The 21,657-nt window shown below is 36.9% G+C and overlaps 1 protein-coding gene across 1 annotated transcript; it reads left to right on the forward strand.

Moving 5' to 3' along the window:
* Positions 1-17,867: 17,867 nt before the first annotated feature.
* On the forward strand, positions 17,868-18,536 carry LOC131028509 (ethylene-responsive transcription factor ERF098-like). Its single transcript, XM_057958790.2, has one exon. It carries the CDS (start codon positions 17,868-17,870, stop codon positions 18,534-18,536), a length of 669 nt encoding a protein of 222 aa, XP_057814773.1.
* The last annotated feature ends 3,121 nt before the right edge of the window (positions 18,537-21,657 follow it).

Below are 21,657 nucleotides of genomic sequence, written 5' to 3' on the forward strand. Positions count from 1 at the left end.
ATCAAGATAACCTTTGAGAAGAATCGAACTGTAGATGCCATGGCTACTATTGCCTCACTGATTGATCTACCACAGAATGAAGTTTTCTAAGAGTTCTTGGTGGATAAATTTTGGTTCCTTCGTATGAGATCACTCCTACTAAGATGATATGTGTCGTTGGTTTTGATTCCCAGTTATATGGTTCCATTTTCACATACCTTCGTAACAACACCCTTCCTCCTGACTTATCCAATAACTAACGCCATACTTTCATTCACCAATATTCCCGATATGTCATTTTAGTCGATATCCTATACCACTGACCTCTAGATGGCACTCTTCTTAGATGTTTAGAAGGGGACGAAGCTCAGATTATGTTACACGATGTTCATGTAGCTATATGTGGCCTACATTCTAGTGGTCCTACCTTAGCCAAGAAACTCATCAGGATGGATATTAATGACCCAGTATGAAAAAAGATTCATCTCAATTTTCCAAGAAAATGTAAGAAATGTCAAATTCATGGAGACCTTATTCATGCACCAACACAAGAACTTCAATCGATTGCGACTCCTTGGCCCTTTTGTTAGTTGTTAGTGGGGACTCGATCTTAGAGATAAGATTCACCCTCCTTCCAATGGCCACAAATTCATTATCACTACCACAAAGTATTTTAGAAAATGAATTGAAGTTGTGCCTCTTATACAAGTCACTAGAAAACAAATTGCTACATTCATTCTTAACTACATCATTTGCCGATACAGTATTCCTCCTTCCATCATCACCGATAATAGATGTCTCTTCAAAAACTAGGATGTTCATGAACTTTGTGATCGCTTCCATATTACCCATCATTTCTCCACTCTGTATTACCCCCAAGATAATGGTCAAGCTGAGGTGTCTAATAAAACCATTCTTAAAATCCTCAAAAAGATAGTTGATGACGCTGGCCGAAATTGGCATATCCAACTTAATCCCACTTTTTGGGCTTATCACACAAGTGTTTGCACACCTACAGGAAACACACCTTATTCACTTGTCTATGGTGCTGAAGCTATCCTTCCTATTGAGTTTGAGTTACCATCTTTACGAGTCTCTTTGCACAACTTTATTAGTGATGAAGACTACAAGTTCTCTCACTTACAAGAACTAGAACTATTGGATGAACGAAGACAAACTAATTTTAATCACCTCAAGGCTTATCAATAATGAATGAGTCACAGTTAATACCACAAGGTAAAGCCTCACACATCTGAGGTGGGTGACTTAGTTCTCAAGGAAAATCCTAAAAATCATCAAGACAAAGAGAAGAAGGGCAAGTTCAAACCAAATTGGCTTGGTCCTTACATCATTACAACAGTCTATGGATCCGTTGCATATCAGCTTTCAACCTTAGAGGGAAAACCTTTAGAGGATCCTATCAATAGAAGACACCTTCTCAGGTTTTACACATATCTCCTCAGCATATCCTAGTTCAAAAAAAATACAAACAAATCAAAAAGAAATTCAAAAATACAAAAATAATAAAAAATAATAAAAAATCATAAAAATAAAAATCGTTACTTGGTGAAAACCTGGCAAATAGGCACCTTGTGACACCAAAAAAAAGAAAAAGTAAAGACAAATAATTTTGTCCAATGGTGAAAACCACTTCAGTGGCACCCTGGGCAAGTACCATGGTGAAAACTAGGTTATTGGCGCCATGTGTAGAGACATCAATTGCTCCTCCCTCCTTCAGGATTCAATCTCATCCCTTCACTTTGTAGACACTCACAACCTATCCATCCATTATAAACTTACCCATTCCCATCATGGCTTGTTATTGATCTACCTAAGATTGGTTAGCCATTCATAATAATCCCTCCTTTTCACCCATTTCCATTCATAATAAATCATCTCCTATCTGTGGCTACAAAAAATCCAAAGTCTAATGATGGGTGTGGAACTTAAAGCATCACACGTTCCGAGGAGTACAATTTCTTCCAGTTTTCTTCAGTCTATTCGTGCACAATCCAAATTAAAGAAACACTTGCATCAAATATCCACAATAAAGTTTTATCTTCTCGACAATAAAGTATCAGTTTCATGGATTCAATCAATTTCAGATGAGACACGGTAGCAATGAGCTTCAACAAATCAAATATTTCAACAAACTTAGACAACATTATGGTTTAGTGCTATCTATCCTTTTTGTGAATGAAAACATTATGACCACAATCAACTAGAGTTATACAAGTGACAAGAGACACTAAACTTGAGGACTACAGTGGATGTTGGTGTCGAGCCTTGGTTTTCTTTTGATTTTATCTTTTGGTGACATGTCTTTTAGCTTTTCTGGGATGTCTTTGACTAGAGATTTCATCTCTAGGATGTCTTTGACTAGAAAGGCGAGGATGGGGTATCATCACCTATTGTTTTGCTATTTGTGGATTGTCTCTTAGTAATGCTATGACTTTTCCAAGGATATGAGGGCACTGTGAGTCAAGTATGAATTGGGGAATTCTTTGTTTACGACTATATGATCTCCATGCAAACAGGTACAATGACTTTCCGGGTCGAACATATACCTTGATTGTCAGAGCCTATTTTCCATAATAAAACTCAATGATGATAAAGCACAAGAAGCTCTTTCACTTCCATATCTTCTATCTTTCATCCCGCTTTATTGATTGACCTCCATTGTCTTGAGTCCATGTAGCCTGCTATCACATGACTGAGTATAATTACATCCCAAAAATATTTGCATTTCATGCAGTTTGCACCTGCATTACCACATATTAGCATATCATACATACATATAGATATCACAATTGCACCACATCCTGCACACAACACATGTTAGCGCATTTTACATTCTCATCATGTAAATAGTTATTTGCATTATTATATTTATCTGCATTTCATACATTGACATTTGCATCATGCATGACATATAAAACATTAAAGAACAAAAATATATTGCATTTCATCAAGTACATATTTCCATCCATATTATAAGCATCATATAGAAACATGCATCACATAGAAGCAACATCACATATGTACACATGCATATAGATGCCACACGGATGAATCATCTCATATATATATCAAAATCATAAGTGTCATGATACAATGATGTCAAAATACATATGTCTACACAATCACCTGAAGGTGTCTACATCATACACAAATGGTACAAAAATTGATACATAGGGAGCCCTCTAAGGCTATGATGAACTCCCTCCCTTAGAGCCAACTGACTTTGATGGAGTCTGATCCCTGGAAGTCCCTGCCCCAGGATCATCTCTCATGCCCCCTCTATCTGGTGGTGGTGGTGGAGGACCCATGACCCCACCACTAGATGCCTGTCTCCTATCTCTGCCTCCAGTGGTCATCATAGTCCGCGATGGTATCCAAAAGCTCCTAGCCTGCTGATCTAGTGGCACCACTCCATAGTATAGGTCTCTCCAATAGGCTATGTCCTCCTCTAACTATAGAACATAGGTGTATTCGACCCCTGTGTCTTCTGTTGCCTGACTGCCTTCCCTTAGTGTTGTATCAGCCTCCATATAGCACTGAATAGCCTTATCTCTCTCTCGCTTAGTGTCCCTCAACTATCTCCTACGCCTAGCCACATTCCTCTCCAGATCTTGGATCTCATCTTCCTATCCCTGGCAGATCTCTCTCAAGGATAGTAGCTCATGCTCCTCCTCCCCTCTACCCTCCCCCTGTCCCTATGCCTACTCCTATGGCTTCTCCTGTCCCTATCCCTATCCCTGTACCTATCTGGGAACCTATACTGTTGGCACCTATAATAACAATCCACCTCTACCCCTCACTATATGCACCTATCTCTCCTCTCCTCCATCTCTCCTCTAAACCACCCTCCTCTCGACCACTGCACCCTGCCTCTGTCGTCAGCCTCTACCTCCACAATCCCCACTATCATCTCCACCATCACCCTTTATCGGCTCCCCTAGATCCATCAGCCATGGAAATAGATGCTTTGCCCAATATGTGTTGTACTTTGCATCCATCCCTGCATCCTCCACATCTACTCAAATATCCCAAGGCATCAGAACCATCTCCAACATCTATGTCACAGCCTAATCATAAGACAATAATGGACCTAAATGCACTTGATCCCTCACTATCTGTGCATACATCCCTAAACCCCATGGCATCCGATGTATCCTGTCGAGCTGCCTACATACCCTATCAATCAACTATTGCTCAATCACATATGGTGTTCGACCAATAAGATACCTACTCCGAAATGCATACGGTAGCTCCATTTTGTCATCCTCCCACTCCTCACTCTTGGTAAGGCCTCCATACTACACTGTCTATCTCATCAATAACCTAATACCAATACTCTAGCCTCCCAATCCATGGCTAAGAAGTAATCATATTATATAGATCTACATAACTGTGCCCATGTTCCTTGCCTCTAAAGTGTATCGGGCGTGTAATCGAGAGATCCTCATATGCCCATACTCGCAACAATGTCATTTCACATCCTAATCTTGTTGATCCATAATATACAAACTGATGTAGCTCATAATACAAGTGTACCAGCAGACACAACACCCATGCAAACCTGGTATGCTCAGTCACCAATGTCTCCAGTCCTCTCCCATCCCACAACCAACCCTCATGTTGCCCTATCTGAACAGAGGAATCCACTGATCACTCCTACTAGCACTGCCGATAGCGCTAATCCTGTCACTTTCATGGTGTCTCAGGCCACATGTCCTACCCTCATCTCCAATCCCAAATCCTAAAACACTCGACTCAGTGCATCTCTGTCTCCCTCTCAATCGTAAGGAACCAACTCTCCAATGATCAGTATTCTCAGTATCCTATACACATCCTCTAAGGTGACTGTCATCTCACCCATCCGCAAATGAAAAGTGCATGTCTCTTTGTGCCATGTCTTAGCTAATGTTGTTAGCAATCCCATGTTCGCCTGAAACTCAGGCATATACATAATGTATCGCAAGCCCATGGCCTCAACTTCTTCTCTATCCTCAAATTTCATCTCTACTCATAATCCTTGAGTTGAAGGGAATCTCTCTCGTGACTCCAGCATAGGCAGGTCCTCCTGCAATCAAACCAATTAACTTTGTCAATCCTAGTGGTACTCCATGTTCATCACAAAGTGTTGCTTTTTATTGTAAGTGCTTATATATATCTTATGACACTCTATCCTAGTGGTACTCCCTGTTCATCACAAAGTGCTTCTTTTATCTTTTAGGGCACCTACTTGAGTGTATCCTCTTGAGTAGCTTATCCAATTGGCAACGTATGGTCTATCACAGAATTATCAATTTCAGCCTTATCCAAATTGACAACGTATGTTCTATCACAAAATTCTCAGTTTCTAAGGTACTCCCTATTCACCACAAACTGCCTCGCTCTATCCTATCCTAGGGCCTCTGCTTGAGTGTATCCTCTTGAGTAGTTTCCTGATTGGCAATGTATGTTCTATCACAGAATTGTGAATCCTAGCCCTATCTGTTATCCTAATCTTCCCTAGAGGACCTTCTTGAGTGTATCCTCTCAGCAGCTTATCCAATCGACAGTGTATGTTTATCACAAAACTGCCGATTTGACTTTGAAGACATAAACACGCATTCATGACACAAATGCGCTTACATACTTCACAGACGTTTCTGCATTTCACAGATGCATGTGAAACACACAGATGTACCTCTGGTCTACACAAACAAGTTTGTCTTTCACAAACACGCTCGCATCTGACATAGATTCTTTTAGACTCATAGACGTGGTTACACTCGACACAGACGTGCCTAACCTACCTAGACATGCCTAGCACCAACGCAGACCAGCCCTCTTGTCTTTTGACCCGCTTGACAAATTTTTATGACATACCTAATGCACATTTATTTTCCTACCTAACATGCATTTATGACAACAATTAATGCAACAAGGTACAAGGAGGTTTTGTGGTACTTACTGGCTCTCCTCCATCTGCCAGCCTCTAATATTGGCGAACACGATCGAATCTATGCACCAATGCCATCGTTGTTGACTGTTGACTTCTCTCTGCTCTCTCTGTACTTCAATCACTTAGGTGTGTGGATGACAATGAGGATGTTCTCCCTCATAGTATATCTTATAGACTACCCTAGCCCTAGTCACTCGTGTCAGTCTTCTTTATCCTATGACTCTATCACTCTATCCTATCTTGTCAATCATTTCTAGTCTCTCTTTCTTATTAAGAGATTGTCTACAATCTTTTCAGACATTTTCATCCAATCTCTCAAGAGGACATATCATAACCGTCATGGGGCAACTTTGTATCAATTCATCTTATCTTCTTTGAAACAACACGACAAGATGCATTGTCTCAAAGAGGGACAAAATGTAGACGCCTAAAATTGTCCTATCTAATTAAATAAATATTTTAATTTATTTAATTATTTTAGCCTAATTCTTCTATTAATTAAATAAATCTCTATTTATTTAATTAATTCATTTATCCTCTTCTAGCCTTTTTCCTCATTTAAATAAATACTATTATTTATTTAAATAATCATTTTTCCTAAATTAAATAAATATTTTTTATTTAATTAATTGATCCCATTTCTTCTATTAATTAAATAAAGATTTATTTATTTAATTAATTCATTACCCTTTTCTACCTATGACACATGTCATTCATCTCTTAATTCCTACACTACCTATCCTCTCATTATTTTCTTATTTTCTCTACCTACCTTCTAATCCTAGTCGGCCATCTATCTTTTACACCTCTTAATATTTTCCCTCCATTTCTTATAGTGTCTTCTATATAAGGAGATTCTTTCTTCATTATCAATCCTCCCAAGCATTCTAGCATTTGAACTTTCATATGCGATCTAGCTATCAACCACATTTTTGTTCTTTGTTGAGCTCTTGTATACACATAAAAATCTGAAAGCGAATATATCAAGCAAGATCAATGGAGATATGAAGAATGGAGATTCAAACCCTATTAGACATGTGATGGTATAATCTTTGTGATTTTCTTGATTTACATTGTCTTAGGTAATCTTCATATGTTATGGTGGATCTTTGTTGTTGTTAGGCTAGGGTTTTGTGGTTGAATCTATTTAGTCTTTCAATATTGTTGTTTCCATTTTTACCATAAACAATACCTACAATCAAATTTCAAGAATTAGGCGACCATGCATAGTTTGAATCAAGATTTGGGAGATTTTTGGAGATCCATATAATCCTAGACATTCCTAGATGATCCTATATCAAACTCCCTCATTCCAATCAATGATTTTGACAATCTTCCCCTTGATGATGATACCTTAGAGGAGTTTGAATATTGAGCATAAATAGAGCATCTTGACAACCTAGAGACTTCTCCAACAACTTCTACTTATCCAATTGAGGTTAGACATTTATCTTTTGTTGTTGGTTAATTGAGTACTTATGGTGATTCATTATAGTAGCTATTTAATTGTCTTCCTTATCAAAATTCCTATTTATAAAAAAAATACATCTTTGTTTGTAGAGTTTCACATTTTAAATTTGATGACAGTCATGGCACAACTATTGTCACATCTTCAAGTCTTTGAAGCTAGATTAATATCAGTTTCTCTTAGTTCTTAATTTTTCACTTTCTATCGTGATTGGGAATCTACCTAACTAGATTATGGCATTATCATCATCATCTTCTAAGGACTTGGTGACACATGAGTAGTTTTTAGAGACAACATCATACATTTGAATTCTTATTTTACCAATTCCTATTTGGAATGAGAAGCATTCTTTTATTTGTACTTTATCTATCTCTAAATAGTATTGAGTGCATCCCTACATGGTTAAAAACCATATATCACAAATGAAGCATTGAATTTCTTTGATAGACCATGTCTCTCTTATCTTCCCTTATTTTATATATGAAGTGCTAGACATCACAAAATTGGTTTCCTTGTTATATATATATAAATAAAATCACTGAATATAGATTTTTGGGATAACAGGAGAGGAAAAATGATCAAATTATTCAATTTCATTCGTTTAAAAAGAAAAAAATAACTGAGCAAATACTACCACAAATTTAAGCTGGTTACTAGTGGGTACAATAAAAAGAGTAGGGAAATGTACCATGGATTTGGCAATAAGACATTAATAGAAAACCTTAACAGTGAAAACATTTCAATAAGTATTAAAAGAGGACGAAAAAAAGTGAATAAATATCGAAGAAAATCACAAATGAAAAAGTGACATGCCAGAACAAAACTATATCTGATAACTGAATTTGAAATTAAAAGCTATAAATTAGGGTAACATCACATTCTTGAGAAAAATATTTACATCACAGCTTGCTCAGGGAAACAACTTTGAAAACGACAATGAAACATCTCTTCACTGTTCTATTAAAGAAAAAAGAAAATTGTTGGCATTTTTCATGTTTATGATGTGATTGTCATTGATGGACACACACTTGCATTGAGACTATTGGTGTTTTGCAGAATGTGTTTACCGATCTGAAGCGACATGTCGACCCCAAGTAGTATGTGGATCCCAAGCGGTATGAGGGACTAAAGAGGAAAAACACTTTTTTACCAGTCTTCATTTTGTCAAACCGGCAACTGGTATTCTATATGAACCGGTAATACTTTGTGATGAGTTACCAACCGGCATTTTGTGATGAGTTATCATCCACCGATTGTTTCACGGTGTCAACACTTTAACGGTGCTTTTTGTGTCGTGTTACCAAGTATGTCCAGGTTCATTAAACCTAGGGAATTGGATTGTAAACCTATTGGACCGACATGAAATCAAATTCCTTTAAAAGGACATCATGTCTAGGGTTTTAAGGTGTTGTTGATATTATTCCTAGGGTTTAAGGTGGTTGAGGAGTTAGAGAGTATGAATGTGTAGAAGACTGAAGTAATGTTGGAATGCATTAGGAACGAGCTATCAAGGATCTAACCAAGCAATCTGTGCTATTTGCTAGATCACTCACTTGTTGATTACTCACATCTTCGACAAGTCTGTAGCCCTTAACTAGGTAGGCCCAAAAGCCTTTTGTAAATCCTCTAACAAGGTGGTTCACATCTGTGGATCTAAAATCCTCTAGCAAGGTAGTCTTTGATCAGACTTATCTCCTAACAGAGATTGAGATTCCTAACAGGATCTGTTCTGGTAAAGAACATTGTAAGACCTTAATCGGTCTGTTTCCTATTCTGCAAATAGTTACTTGTGAGTTCCATCTCACCGTAGTTTTTCCCATTTGGGTTTCCACGTCAAAATATCTTGTGTTATGGTGTTTGTGCTTCTATGGATCAATGCATTATTTGCTATTTGGTTTGCATGTGTACTAACCGGTTTATCTGCTAAACTATTTTACTAGTTTACTGTTAGTCTTGCAAAGTGTTTAAGTGCAAAGATTTTTGGCATACTAATTCACCCCCCCTCTTAGTATTCATCAATTGGTATCAGAGGCTACCTTTCTATAAGTTTAACCGCTTGGAAAGAGATATGGGGGAATACACATTGAGGGAACTTACTCATCAACTCACTCAGTCTGAGCAAGCCTATGATGATCTTATGGTCAAATACAAGGCATCTCAAGCAAAGAGGAGAGAACATACTGAAATGTTGATGGAGCTATCTGAAAATAGTTCCTCTGATGAAGTGAACATGGAAGCCCTGATTCAAGAAGTAGAAAAGCTGAATGAATCCAATTCCAATTTGAGAAAAGAATTGGAAGGACTGACTATCCGAATGTGCCAAGAGCTTGAGAACCGAAGGAAAGCTAAAGATCTAGTCAAAGATAAAGATCATGAAATCTTCAACCTGAAGCAAGAGATCAGTGCCCTAACTGCTCAAGTACATGCAAGCAAAGTGGAAAAGGAAGACATGCAAGGAGAATTGAACATTGCCATCTCTGAAAATGAAAACCTGATGGAAACAAATGCTGCTATTTCCAAAGAACTCTCTGAGTAAAAGGAAATACTTGCTAAGTTCAATAAGAGTACTGTCAAGCTAGAGCAAAAACTTGAATCTGCCAAACCTATCAAGAATATTGATGGACTTGGTTAGTCTGGTCATGAGGAAGGTGAGACCTCTGGTACAAATGTTGGAATATCAAAGAACCAACCAATATCAAAGGATAAAGGTAAGCAAAAGTTTAAACCTGTTTGCTTTAACTGTCTTAAAGAAGGACATATTGCAAATGTGTGTAGGAGTAAGGCTTATAATAATTTTCCTTATTTCCTAAATTATAAGCCTAGATCCTATAGATTCAACGGTAACTGTTATGCATGTAACAAGTTTGGGCATAGAGCATGTGAATGCAGGTCTGTTATGAACAACACTGGAAGATATCCTCAGAGGACTCAAGGAGTTGGTCCTGAACCTTTTGTGAATCGGAATCACAACCGGTTTAATGCCTTCAATCATCAGCCAAGAAGCGGTGGCTATCAACCGGCAACCAGATGGAGAGAAAACTGGTGGATTTGTCATGGTCATGGTCACACTACTGCAACATGCAGAAGGAAGAATGGAAACATGAACAATGGACCTTGGAGAGAACTTGGATTGGTCTGCTATCACTGCAACAAACCGGGTCACATTGCTAGATTCTGTAGATCAAGAAAGAACATATCTGATGATATACCGGTCACTCCGGAAGGAAACATTGATGTTGAAACTGTTAAAGTGGATATGAGAAAAACCTGGAAGAAGAAACTAGCAATGTTGCAAGAGGAACCGGTTTCTGCACCTAGTATGGAAATCACAAAACCAACACACTAAGCTTTAGAAAAGCTTAGGGGGAGAAAATGGCGAAATATTTCAAACCCCTGATTTACACCAGTAAAAGACCTTAACCGGTACATGATACCTATCATTTGGCGGAAGATCGGAAATGATAAGAGGCAAATTAGGGTTTACGCCCTAATGGTTGAACATTAATTACAGTAGGTGAGGAATATGTTTAAAAGGAATTTTCAAATCATTTCTCACTATCATTTTTCAAAGCAAAGAAGGTTTTCAAGTACAGAGCGAAGAAAAGTGATTTGTGCTGTGATTCTGAGAAATTAAGGAACCTTGAAGGAGATTCAAATTCAAATTGCAAAGAGTCAATTGAAGAATGCAAAGAAGTGATTCTACAACCAATGAAGTGTGAGCTGGAGAAGAATCTGAAAGCCCTAAATTCACAATTTCCAAAAGGTATTTTTTGAGTTTTTAGTTTCTATCATGGCTTCTGCATCCCATACTAGCTCTAGTGCATCTATCGATTCAACAAGGTTTATTCAACGCAAGTCTAAATATAATGCCCTATCACAAGTTCCAACTAGTGTGATAGTAGAAGTGGGAATCTCAGATTACATAGATTGTAAAATCGAAGACCTAGGGTCTCTAGCAATTCACTCGCAGCTAGGTTTATTTTGTGGAAAAGATAAAAAGATCAAACCTGAGTATAGTATTTTGGAGAAGAAGAAGCTCCACAATGTTGTTGATTTCCTAGAGGACTTCACAGATGATCACATTAGAATCATTCTGAGCAGAGTTCATGGTGACAAGATGTACCTGGAAAGGACGCATGATATTTCACCACAAGCAATTCATGTCATCATCAGTTTCTGCAATACAGGGGAAGTGCTAGCCCTAAGGACGGTAAGCAAGACTGAAATGTCCAAACTCACCGGTTTAGTCAGCGACTCATGAGGTATGACCATCAATTCAATGAAGGACGATTTGGTCAAGTATGCCTACATGGTGATAGGCTACTGGACGTTCTCTGCTAGCAGACTTAACTCTGTATCTGTTGCAGTGGTAAATGTTGCTTACCAGATGTTCAAGGAGGATGCATCATTTGACCTATGCACTGATATGCAAAGGCAACTCCTGTTGAATCTTAAATCAATCAAACAGGATAATGCATTGAGGCTCAAGTTTGGACAACTACTGGTTGGGTTGTTCTCTTACTTCCAAGGCTACTTTCTAGGAGTAGGTGATGTCCAGTGGTCTGTTGACCAACCGGTAACCAAGAAAATCAAGGAAATCCTTCAAGCAGTTGGAATCGGTTACCCTGAAGTTCTAAACAAGTACTTTGATGAGTTCAGACACAAAATGAGTCAAAGGGTGAGAATATCAGGTGATATTGTCAAGAAATATGAAGATGATATCTGTTTCACCATTAAAGTGGATCAATGCATAATAGAGGCTGTTGAGCCAAGACAGGAGGAAGTGGAGCCTATGGGCTATGAGGTAATGAATGATATGCTGGAAGGATATGCCTCTACCCTTATTGCCTCACTGATTGATCCAAAGGCGAGGAGAACCAGCACCTACCTATAAAGGATAACATTGGTTGAGGAACCCTTAGATATGAAAGGAAAAGAACCTTCAGTGAAAAAGGCAAAAACAGTGCCTTCAGCATCGGCACTGGCTACTACAGCCAGTCCTAAAGTGACCAAGTGGTCACTTTGCTAAAAAGAAACCAGAAGCAGCACCTGCTAAAGTGTTCGAGAGAAAGAGGAAGACAAGGAATACCTCACTAGACTCGGAAGAAATTGTGTCTGAGGAAAAACCTAAGAAGACACAACAAGCAAATAAAACGACAAAGAATGAACCAGCATCATCGGCACCGGTAAATATTGACATTTCCTCCTACAAACCTTTGACACATTGTCAAAGAACTATCAAAAATATTAGGAGAAAAGTGCTAAATGATTTGATTGATTGTTTTGATGACTTTAATGATGATGAAAAGGAAGCAGTTAAAAAAGAAATTATTCAATATTTATGTGTTAATGACTAGTTGCCTTCAGAAATTAGATTTGAGACACTGAATTCTTTGTATAAGTCCTTATATAATAAATGGCGCATTGCCATAGAGCAGGAATGGGAAATGAGAGAGAAAGTTTTTGCTGAACATTTTCCTGATGTATCAAATTCGGAACTGTTCGAAGTAATGAACAAATACAAAGGCCTCTTCTTCATGAGAAGAAGAAGACTCCTGTTACTAGAAGGGAAGGGTAAAGAAGTGCTCAAGAATACACACACCCTTTCTCTAGAAGCTCTGAAGATGCATCGAGTGGCTGAAGCCAATAGGAAGGCTAAGCAAGAACCAACAATAACTAAACTAGATGAAGTGTTTGATGAAGAAGGACATCCGGTTGCTGAACTGATCGACACTATTGATGTCGATGCTTTGGACGTAGAGGATGTTACTTAGGAAACACCATCTGAGGGAACAGGATAGGAGAAGCAGGCAGAACAGGTAGACAAGCAAAAAGAAATTGAGGACAAAAAGGAGGAAGCACAGAAGCAAGCGGAGAAGAAGAAAGCAGAAGAGAAGAAGAAGGATGAAGAGGAGAAGAAGAAGAAGGATGAAGATGAGGAGAAGAGGAAAGAGAAGGAAAAGAGAAAAGGGAAAGAGGAGAAAAGAAAAGAAGATGATAAAAAGAAAAAAAAACAAGAAGAGGAAGACAAGGAAGAGGAGAAGCGGAAGGAAGCAGAGAGGAAAAAGGCAGAGGAGGACAAAGAAGAGGAGAAGAGGAGAGAAGCGGAGAAGAAAAAGATAGAGGAGGACAAAGAAGAGGAGAGAAGTGGAGAAGAAAATGGCAAAGGAGGATAAGGAAAAGGAGAAAAGGAGAGAAGCAGAAAGGAAGAAAGCTGAAGAGGACAAGGAAGGCATAGCAATAAAGAGCACACAGATGGAGACTCCGAAGGCAACCGATAGTCAAGCCAAACTGGCTGACCTCACCAGTCCTATCGACCTCCAGTCTGCAAGTGAAATGGAGTTGATGCAGAGCATCAAGGTTGCTCAAGAACGCCTTGAAGTCATACGGAGGAAAAAGGAGCAAGATGTGATCCAAGCGGCAGTGGACACTCTTACCGATTTGATACTTGGTACAAACCTTCCAAATACTGAATCATCACTAGCTAGATTAAAACTCCTATGCACATTAGTGGATGATCAGGTGTAGAGCCTAGAAGAGGCAGCAGAGGCAAATGTCAAGAAAGAGCATCAAAAGGCTCTAAATATTGATCTGGTGAAGAAGTTAAATGACTTCTGGACTGAACTCCAAAAAGCACAAAAGGATATAAGGGACACTCTGGATGAGGGGAATCTTCTACTCAGCAAGATTTGCCAACCCCATCTGTTCTGTGACGATGTGCTTGCATAGAAGCAAAAGCTTCAATCTGACTTGCAATCCTACATGAGCACATTCAAGCTACCCTATGACTCCTTTATAGCCTATGGGCAAACCATTCAACGGTTTCACATCCAAACAACAAAAATGGAGCATGAGATCAGCACCCGGTCTTGAGATTTGTAGGAGCTACAACTGGTTCTACTCCCACATCTGCAAATTCTTCAGAAGTGCTATCTTAATCTGGATGCCTTAACAGTGACACAGGAGATGAGCACAATTGACGCCATGGAAGAACAGGTCTCCCAGATGCAGACAGAGAAAGAAGTAGCCACCTCCCTACTTGAGTCCTGGTCTTTATCTATGAAACAATTCTTATAAGACTTTAAATCTATTTTTGACAAGTTTTATTCCTTATTGTCATAAACTTTTATTATTTTAATACCAAATGAAAACAGGGGTTGTTCAGCTATACTTTGTCATTGTTGGCAAAGGGGGAGAAGTATTCTAAGGGGGAGAAGTCTCTGGTATTTAAAATTTTGATGTATGCTCTGATATCTCAATGTCTATCTCTATATGCAAAATAGTTATACATTGTATTGTTAAAGGGATAGTGTATATGCTTAGGGGGAGCAATTTCGCTAATGGCATGATTTTGTTAAAAAACGCTTAGATATCAATATTTTATTTTCCTAAGTGTTGCCATCAATGCCAAAGGGGGAGATTGTTGGCATTTTTTATGTTTATGATGTGATTGTCATTGATGGACACACACTTGCATTGAGATCTCCTTTATATGTATGAGTTTAAGCTCAACCGGAATATGTTGCAATTGGTATGTTGTATTATAGTCGTTAGACTATAGGTGTTTTGTAGAATGTGTTTACCGGTCTGAAGCAGCATGTCGACCCCAAGCGGTTCATGGATCCCAAGTGTTACGAGGGATTAAAGCGGCATAACACATTTTTACCATTCTTCATTTTTGTCAAATCGGCAACCGGTATTCTGTATGAACCGATAATACTCTGTGATGAGTTACCATCCACCGATTGTTTGATGGTGCTGACACTTTAACGGTGCTTTTTGTGTCATGTTACCAAGTATGTCCAGGTTCATTGAACCTAGGGAATTGGATTGTAAACCTATTGGACCGACATGAAATCAAATTCCTTTAAAAAGGACATCATGTCTAGGGTTTTAAGGTGTTGTTGATAATATTGCTAGGGTTTAAGGTGGTGGAGGAGTTAGAGACTATGAATGTGTAGAAGACTGAAGTAATGCTGGAATGCATTAGGAATGAGCTATCAAGGATCTAACCAAGCAATCTGTGCTATTTGCTAGATCACTCACTTGTTGATTACTCACATCTTCAACAAGTCTGTTGCCCTTAACTGGGTAGGCCCAAAAGCCTTTTGTAAATCCTCTAACAAGGTGGTTCACATCTGTGGATCTAAAATCCTCTAGCAAGGTAGTCTTTGATCGGACTTATCTCCTAACAGGATTTGTTCTGGTAAAGAACATTGTAAGACCTTAATTGGTCTGACCTTAACCAGTCTGGTTCCTATTCTGCAGATAGTTACTTGTGAGTTCCATCTCACCATGGTTTTTCCCATTTGGGTTTCCACGTCAAAATCTCTTGTGTTATGGTGTTTGTGCTTCTGTGGGTGAATGCATTATTTGCTATTTGGTTTGCATGTGTACTAACTGGTTTGTCTGCTAAACTATTTTATCGGTTTACTAGTAGTCTTGCAAAGTGTTTAATTGCAAAGATTTTTGGCATACTAATTCACCCCCCCTCTTAGTATTCATAAAAAATTGCCATAAAATAGGAAATAAACAAAAGCATCATCTAAAAAAAATGTAATAATAAAATGCAAGAGAAATGAATTGAAGGAATGAATTATTTTTTCTATGATTACCAAGATTATCTCAAGATAGGTGAAGGGCAGATGGAATGAATCGATGTTTTCTATGGAACAAAAGCTTCAGTGGAGAAATGATAGCTTCAAATCAACTATGCATCCACTTACATGGATCTAAACATGATTGAAACAAAAACTTTGAATCAAAACAATAATTAGGCTCCATTGCCTATAGGCTCATGTTATGTTTGCAATTGAGATGGAGAGAGAGAGAGAGGGTGGTGGCTGGGGGGGGAGGAGGAGATTGAAAGAAGGAGAGGGATATAGAGAGAAAGAGAGAGAGAGAGAGAGAGAGAAAGAGAAGGAGAAGGAGAAGGAGAGGGATATAGAGAGAAAGAGAGGGTGAGATGAAGATAGAAAAGGGAGATGGATAGATAAACATGGAATAGATAAATATATAGAGAAGGGGAGAAAAAAAGAGGGAAAGAGAGAAAAATAAAAGAATAAATAAATTAAAATTCAATGTGATATCAAATTTATCTTCCACTATCACCTCTAAAAGTAAAACTTATTAAACCCCTTCAATTTAATTCCCTTCCAATATTGTTGAATTATGTAATCCCACGAACTAATAAATCTAATTGTGGTTTATTTGTGCTGAGGTGTAGGCATTTAATCAGCCTCCACCAAGTTTAGGGATACACAATTATTGGCAATACTGTATCCCAAAGTGTATGTACAGATTTTTTTGTACTCCATGTATATGTCCTTTGCAATCCCAACAAGGAAAAAAAAAATATCGTTAGGGGAGAGGGACTAGTAGTTGTACGAGATCCAACAGTCATTATAGCAATTGTGCATATAATATCCAGTCTTTCCACATATTTATACTATATAATATAAATAAACAATCCACATGCAAATAAAAAAATTACCAAATGTTGATCAAAATGGACCAATACTTGAACATAAGAGAACCCATAAATGTTATATAAAAAAGACATAAATACATTAATTAACAAGTGAAATAGATCATTTTTTGTTTTAAATGAAATATCATAGCTATCCACTATAAGTATGTCATATATAAAATAAGGTACTCACTTAAAAAAGTAGTGTTATCATAGTGTAAAAATATTATTCTTATGTGTACAACTATTGGGTTAGCAATGTATATGCACTGGAGTATTTCATATTAGTAATTTGTCCTATCACAAATATAAAAGGTGAACACAATAAATACCTTGTTTTTCTCCATGAAATGTGAAGGATTGTCCAAAGATTTAAGTGTTCAACAATTGGTCCCTTTGTATTTATATAAGTTTTATTTTATATCATAATATGTTGTTTTTGTGTTTAACTATTGGTCCTTTAGTGTTGGATATAAAGTTAGAGATAACACACATTTATGATTACTAATAGGTATTTGGTCCATTTAAGTTTCATATAAGTTATATTTTACATAAAAATATGATATTATACTAATTGCAAATGATAATTTTTTATTCAACAACTAGGGATTTTTAGATTAAGTTTTGGTCGAATCTTTTAAAAGTCATTTTTTTACCCTTTGCACTAGACGTGTTATTTTGACGACTTGCATGATGAGTCACGCCTTCAAACCTTAGATGTAGATAGTTATGTGTCCATATTAGATTCCTAAACAAAACAGAGGTCTTACGATATTCCATGTGACGGCTACATGTTGATGAAGTTAGCCCTAACAACTACTGGTCCCTCTCCCCTAAAGCCAACAAAATCGAAATGTGAAGAGGCGATCTTATTTAGTTGCAGAACCCAATGCTAAATTTTCCATTTTTAAAAGAAGCACAGTACTGTGGGAACGTCACAGCTGCTAACGTATGCACAAATTTTTTAGCGCCATGGAAGATGCCTTCGTGATTTATAGATGTATACAAAGTTGGGAAGAAATAGAGTTATAATAGCTGCAAGCTCTGATTTGAAAGATAGAGCATCCATTATGATAACTGTAAGCTCTGATGACAAAAATGAAAAATCACAAGGCGGAAACCAGAAGAAGCCCGGAACAGGGAAGTCGGTGGTTGAGAATGGATACAGAGGAGTGAGAAGGCGGCCATGGGGAAAATATGGTGCAGAGATCAGGGATTCGAAGAAGCAAGGCATTCGGACTTGGCTTGGAACATTTAACACTGTAGAAGAAGCAGCCATGGCTTATGACAAAGCTGCCTTCAATATGAGAGGCTCTCGTGCTATTCTCAACTTCCCTAATCAATTTGTCTGCAGATCATCCGAAGAAACAGGAAGCCCCAATGAAGGTTCTGAAATATGTATCTCATCATCTTCTAGTGAAGAGAGTTTGAGTGCCAACAAATCGTCATTGGGCAGGAGATCATACAAGAGACACAGGCCATGTGTTCATGAATCTGCTTGCCCAAATCAGAGCCAAAATGAGAATAGTGATGAAATGAATAAGATGACCAAATTGTACCAGAGTGGTCACGTTAAAGAGGCCGTGTTGGAATTGGAGGTTCTTAGTGTGGATTATTTGGAGGATCTGCTGGTTGCACATCAATCGACTCAGAACAGTTTACCTTGATTCTCAGACTTGTGAGCTGATTACGGACATTATTACCTGGTTTTTCTTACATGCTTCTTTCAGGAAATAAATTCCTCTTTCGCTATGTATCTGGAGATCTTATTACTCTCCCGTTTAATATGAGGTTACTTGTACTATGGACCACCACTGGGATGATATGATCGATTCAGAAGAAATTAATTAATAATAACGACCAAGTGGGCATCCAATTTTGGCATGGGCCACTACATCTATGAAAATTGATAGATTTAGCATAATTTCCTCATGTCAATCGACAACGCTCATGCTTCTAGTATTCAATGAATTGATTACCATATTCAGCAAGTTAGTGGACACCCTTGCTGTCCAGATCGACTTCCTAGATATGAGTGGGGATCACTTATTATTAGATTATTAGGGGATCAATGATTGTGTGTATAGGATGAAACCAAATGATTTTTTAAATGTGTATTTGTATTGAAAGGAGGTCTAATTGTTATGTGGATTGTAATTTATTTAATGTGTCTTATAAATTTGATCGACGAAAGTAATCAATGTTTTTTAAATATTTTAACAATTATTGGATTTTTAGAGTATTTTACATGGATGAATACTCAATAATTGACTATAATTTTATTCATCACCTTTGGATGATAAGATGCATGTTTCTATTGTTTAATAAAATTTTTATCATATGCACGTACACCCTTGTTGTCAAGATCAACTTACTAGATATATGTGGTGATCAATTGTTGACTTGTTAAATAATTAGGGATCAATGATTGTGTGCAAGGGAGGAAATCAAACATTTTTTTTTAATTTTATTATATATAACTTTGGGGTTTGAACTTTATTATTGTTTTTAGTTTACCATGTATGAAGAAATAATGAGGCTTTAAATCTAAATTTCTTATGTTATTGTTAGAGAAAAAATGTATAGGTGATAACAATAAAAGAAAATTATAATTAAATTTGTTAATATAAATAACATTTAAATAGAATATATTGTATTAATTTTATTTTTAATTTCAAAATTTTATGTTATATGTAGGAAGAGTAACCTATATAGATTAGAACAAGGACAAGGAAGTAAGCAAAGATAGTAATTCATATCGGAAGCATGACATAAATTTCTACCAGAGGAGATAATCAGATGGCTAGCGGAATGAGAATTTTGGAAAAGATGACAAGAGACAAGATAAGAGAGTGTTTAGAGGAACTTATTTTAAATGTGGGGGAGAAGAACATCGTGCATTTGAATGTAAGAAGACTGAGAATACATGAAGAGAAGCAGTGGTGGAAGAGATCCCCACCGGATCATCTAACAAACTGGAAGATAGAGAATTGTTGATGATGAGGAGAGTTTTGTGTCATACCGAAGAAGATGAAGAACCCTTGCAAAGAAGAATTTTTTTTCAAGACCAGATGCAAAGTATTTGGTAAGTTTTGTAAAGTTGTTATTGATAGTGGTAGTTCAGATAATCTTGTTTTAGAGGAGATGGTGAATAAGTTGAACTTGGCAAGATTGAAACACTATAAACCTTATCAGATAGCATGCATTCAAGATGAACATAAGTTGTTAGTAACTGAGCAATGTTTGGTAAAATTGAAGATTGGGAATTATCATGATGAAGTCTTGTGTGATATTATGCCTATGGATATTTGTCACCTTTTGTTGGGTAGACCTTGGCAGTTTGATAGACAGGCAGTACATGATGGTAGAAAGAACATATACACTATTGTGGCTAATGGAATGAAGCAAACCTTGGTACCCTTAGAGGAGCATTTTAAGAGTGAATTTTTTACATGTGTCAGAATCTGTTTGTGTAAAGACGTAAATTAATCTATAAGACATAATCTACTCTTTATTCATAAATAAATTCATAGGTCAATTAAAAAGTCTATTTCATTCATAATATAAGGAAATATCAATAAGTTGATAAAAGAATGATAGATATACAATTTTCATGTAAAATGAAAGATACAAATTTTTCAATATATAAATCCTTATTCCCTACTTAGGCTTTCATATTGCCTTAAGTAATATACATATAGAAAGAAGGTGAGATACATTTGTCGATCTCCATTCTGAGTCACTTCCTTTCAGTCATTTGAACGAAGACGAGAACAAGATTCAGGCGCTTTTTCTGCCAACCTTGAAGCTTATGCTTCCCCCAAATTCTTGGTCAATCAAGAATACCCGACCTTACATGAATTGTTTTAACCAAAGAATTCGAAAGACAAGAGGGAATCTGGTGCATGCCTAGATGATACAAGCATTTTCATTTTTCTAATTCATTTTAAAAACAAGCATTCACTATCATTCAAGGATATGGTAGAGAGGATAAAATAATGAATTCCATCTATTTCTATGGATAATTCAAATAATTACTCGGCCGAGTATAATGCCATGCACAACAAAATAAATAGTTGGAAAAGGCAACTATTCTCTCTAAGAATCCATATTCGGCACCCGTCCCGAAAGGTAACTTTCTATACACAAGCCTATCCATAGCTTGGTTCCCACAAACAAGAATACATTTTAAGAATACAATCTTTTGACTAATTGATATAGCATCTTCCCTATCACTTTCATAAACACTATTTCATTACTTTCACCTAAATGAATACAATCTTTCGTAATTTGAAAACCAAATATAATTTCATCAACATTATTCGAATAAATACAAAATAAAAAGATAATATTTTGCCTTTCAATTCTAGCTTCCTATTTCTTGCAAGATAAAATCCAATTCTAAAGAAGACAATCTTTCCCTTCTATTTTACAAGCAATTTAAAGACAATAATTAAATGTTAAGAAGGTGTAACACATGTATGTATCTTACATATAAATTGAATAAAATGAGTACACATTCTTTTATTCAATTATTAAAATATTTAAATAGCATAATCATTAACATGCATTCCATTCTTATGGTTTAGAATACTAAATTTATCTCATCTAAACTCTCTCTATCTTTCCAAGTGTCGTGGTTCATTTACCTCTTTTCTCAAAACATCATATTTAGTTTAATACTAATATGTGACTTTTCATGATTTAAAACTTAACACACCGACTTCACTTATTTACCATAACGAAAATCTAATATGATACAAGTTCATAACGCCTATCTATAAGGCT

This window comes from Cryptomeria japonica, chromosome 8, assembly GCF_030272615.1.
Source record: "Cryptomeria japonica chromosome 8, Sugi_1.0, whole genome shotgun sequence".
In the NCBI taxonomy this organism is placed as follows: domain Eukaryota; kingdom Viridiplantae; phylum Streptophyta; class Pinopsida; order Cupressales; family Cupressaceae; genus Cryptomeria; species Cryptomeria japonica.

What these genes read in the sequence shown, in the direction of transcription:
- LOC131028509 (XM_057958790.2), top strand. Translation starts at nt 17,868, where the DNA reads ATGTATACAAAGTTGGGAAGAAATAGAGTTATAATAGCTGCAAGCTCT.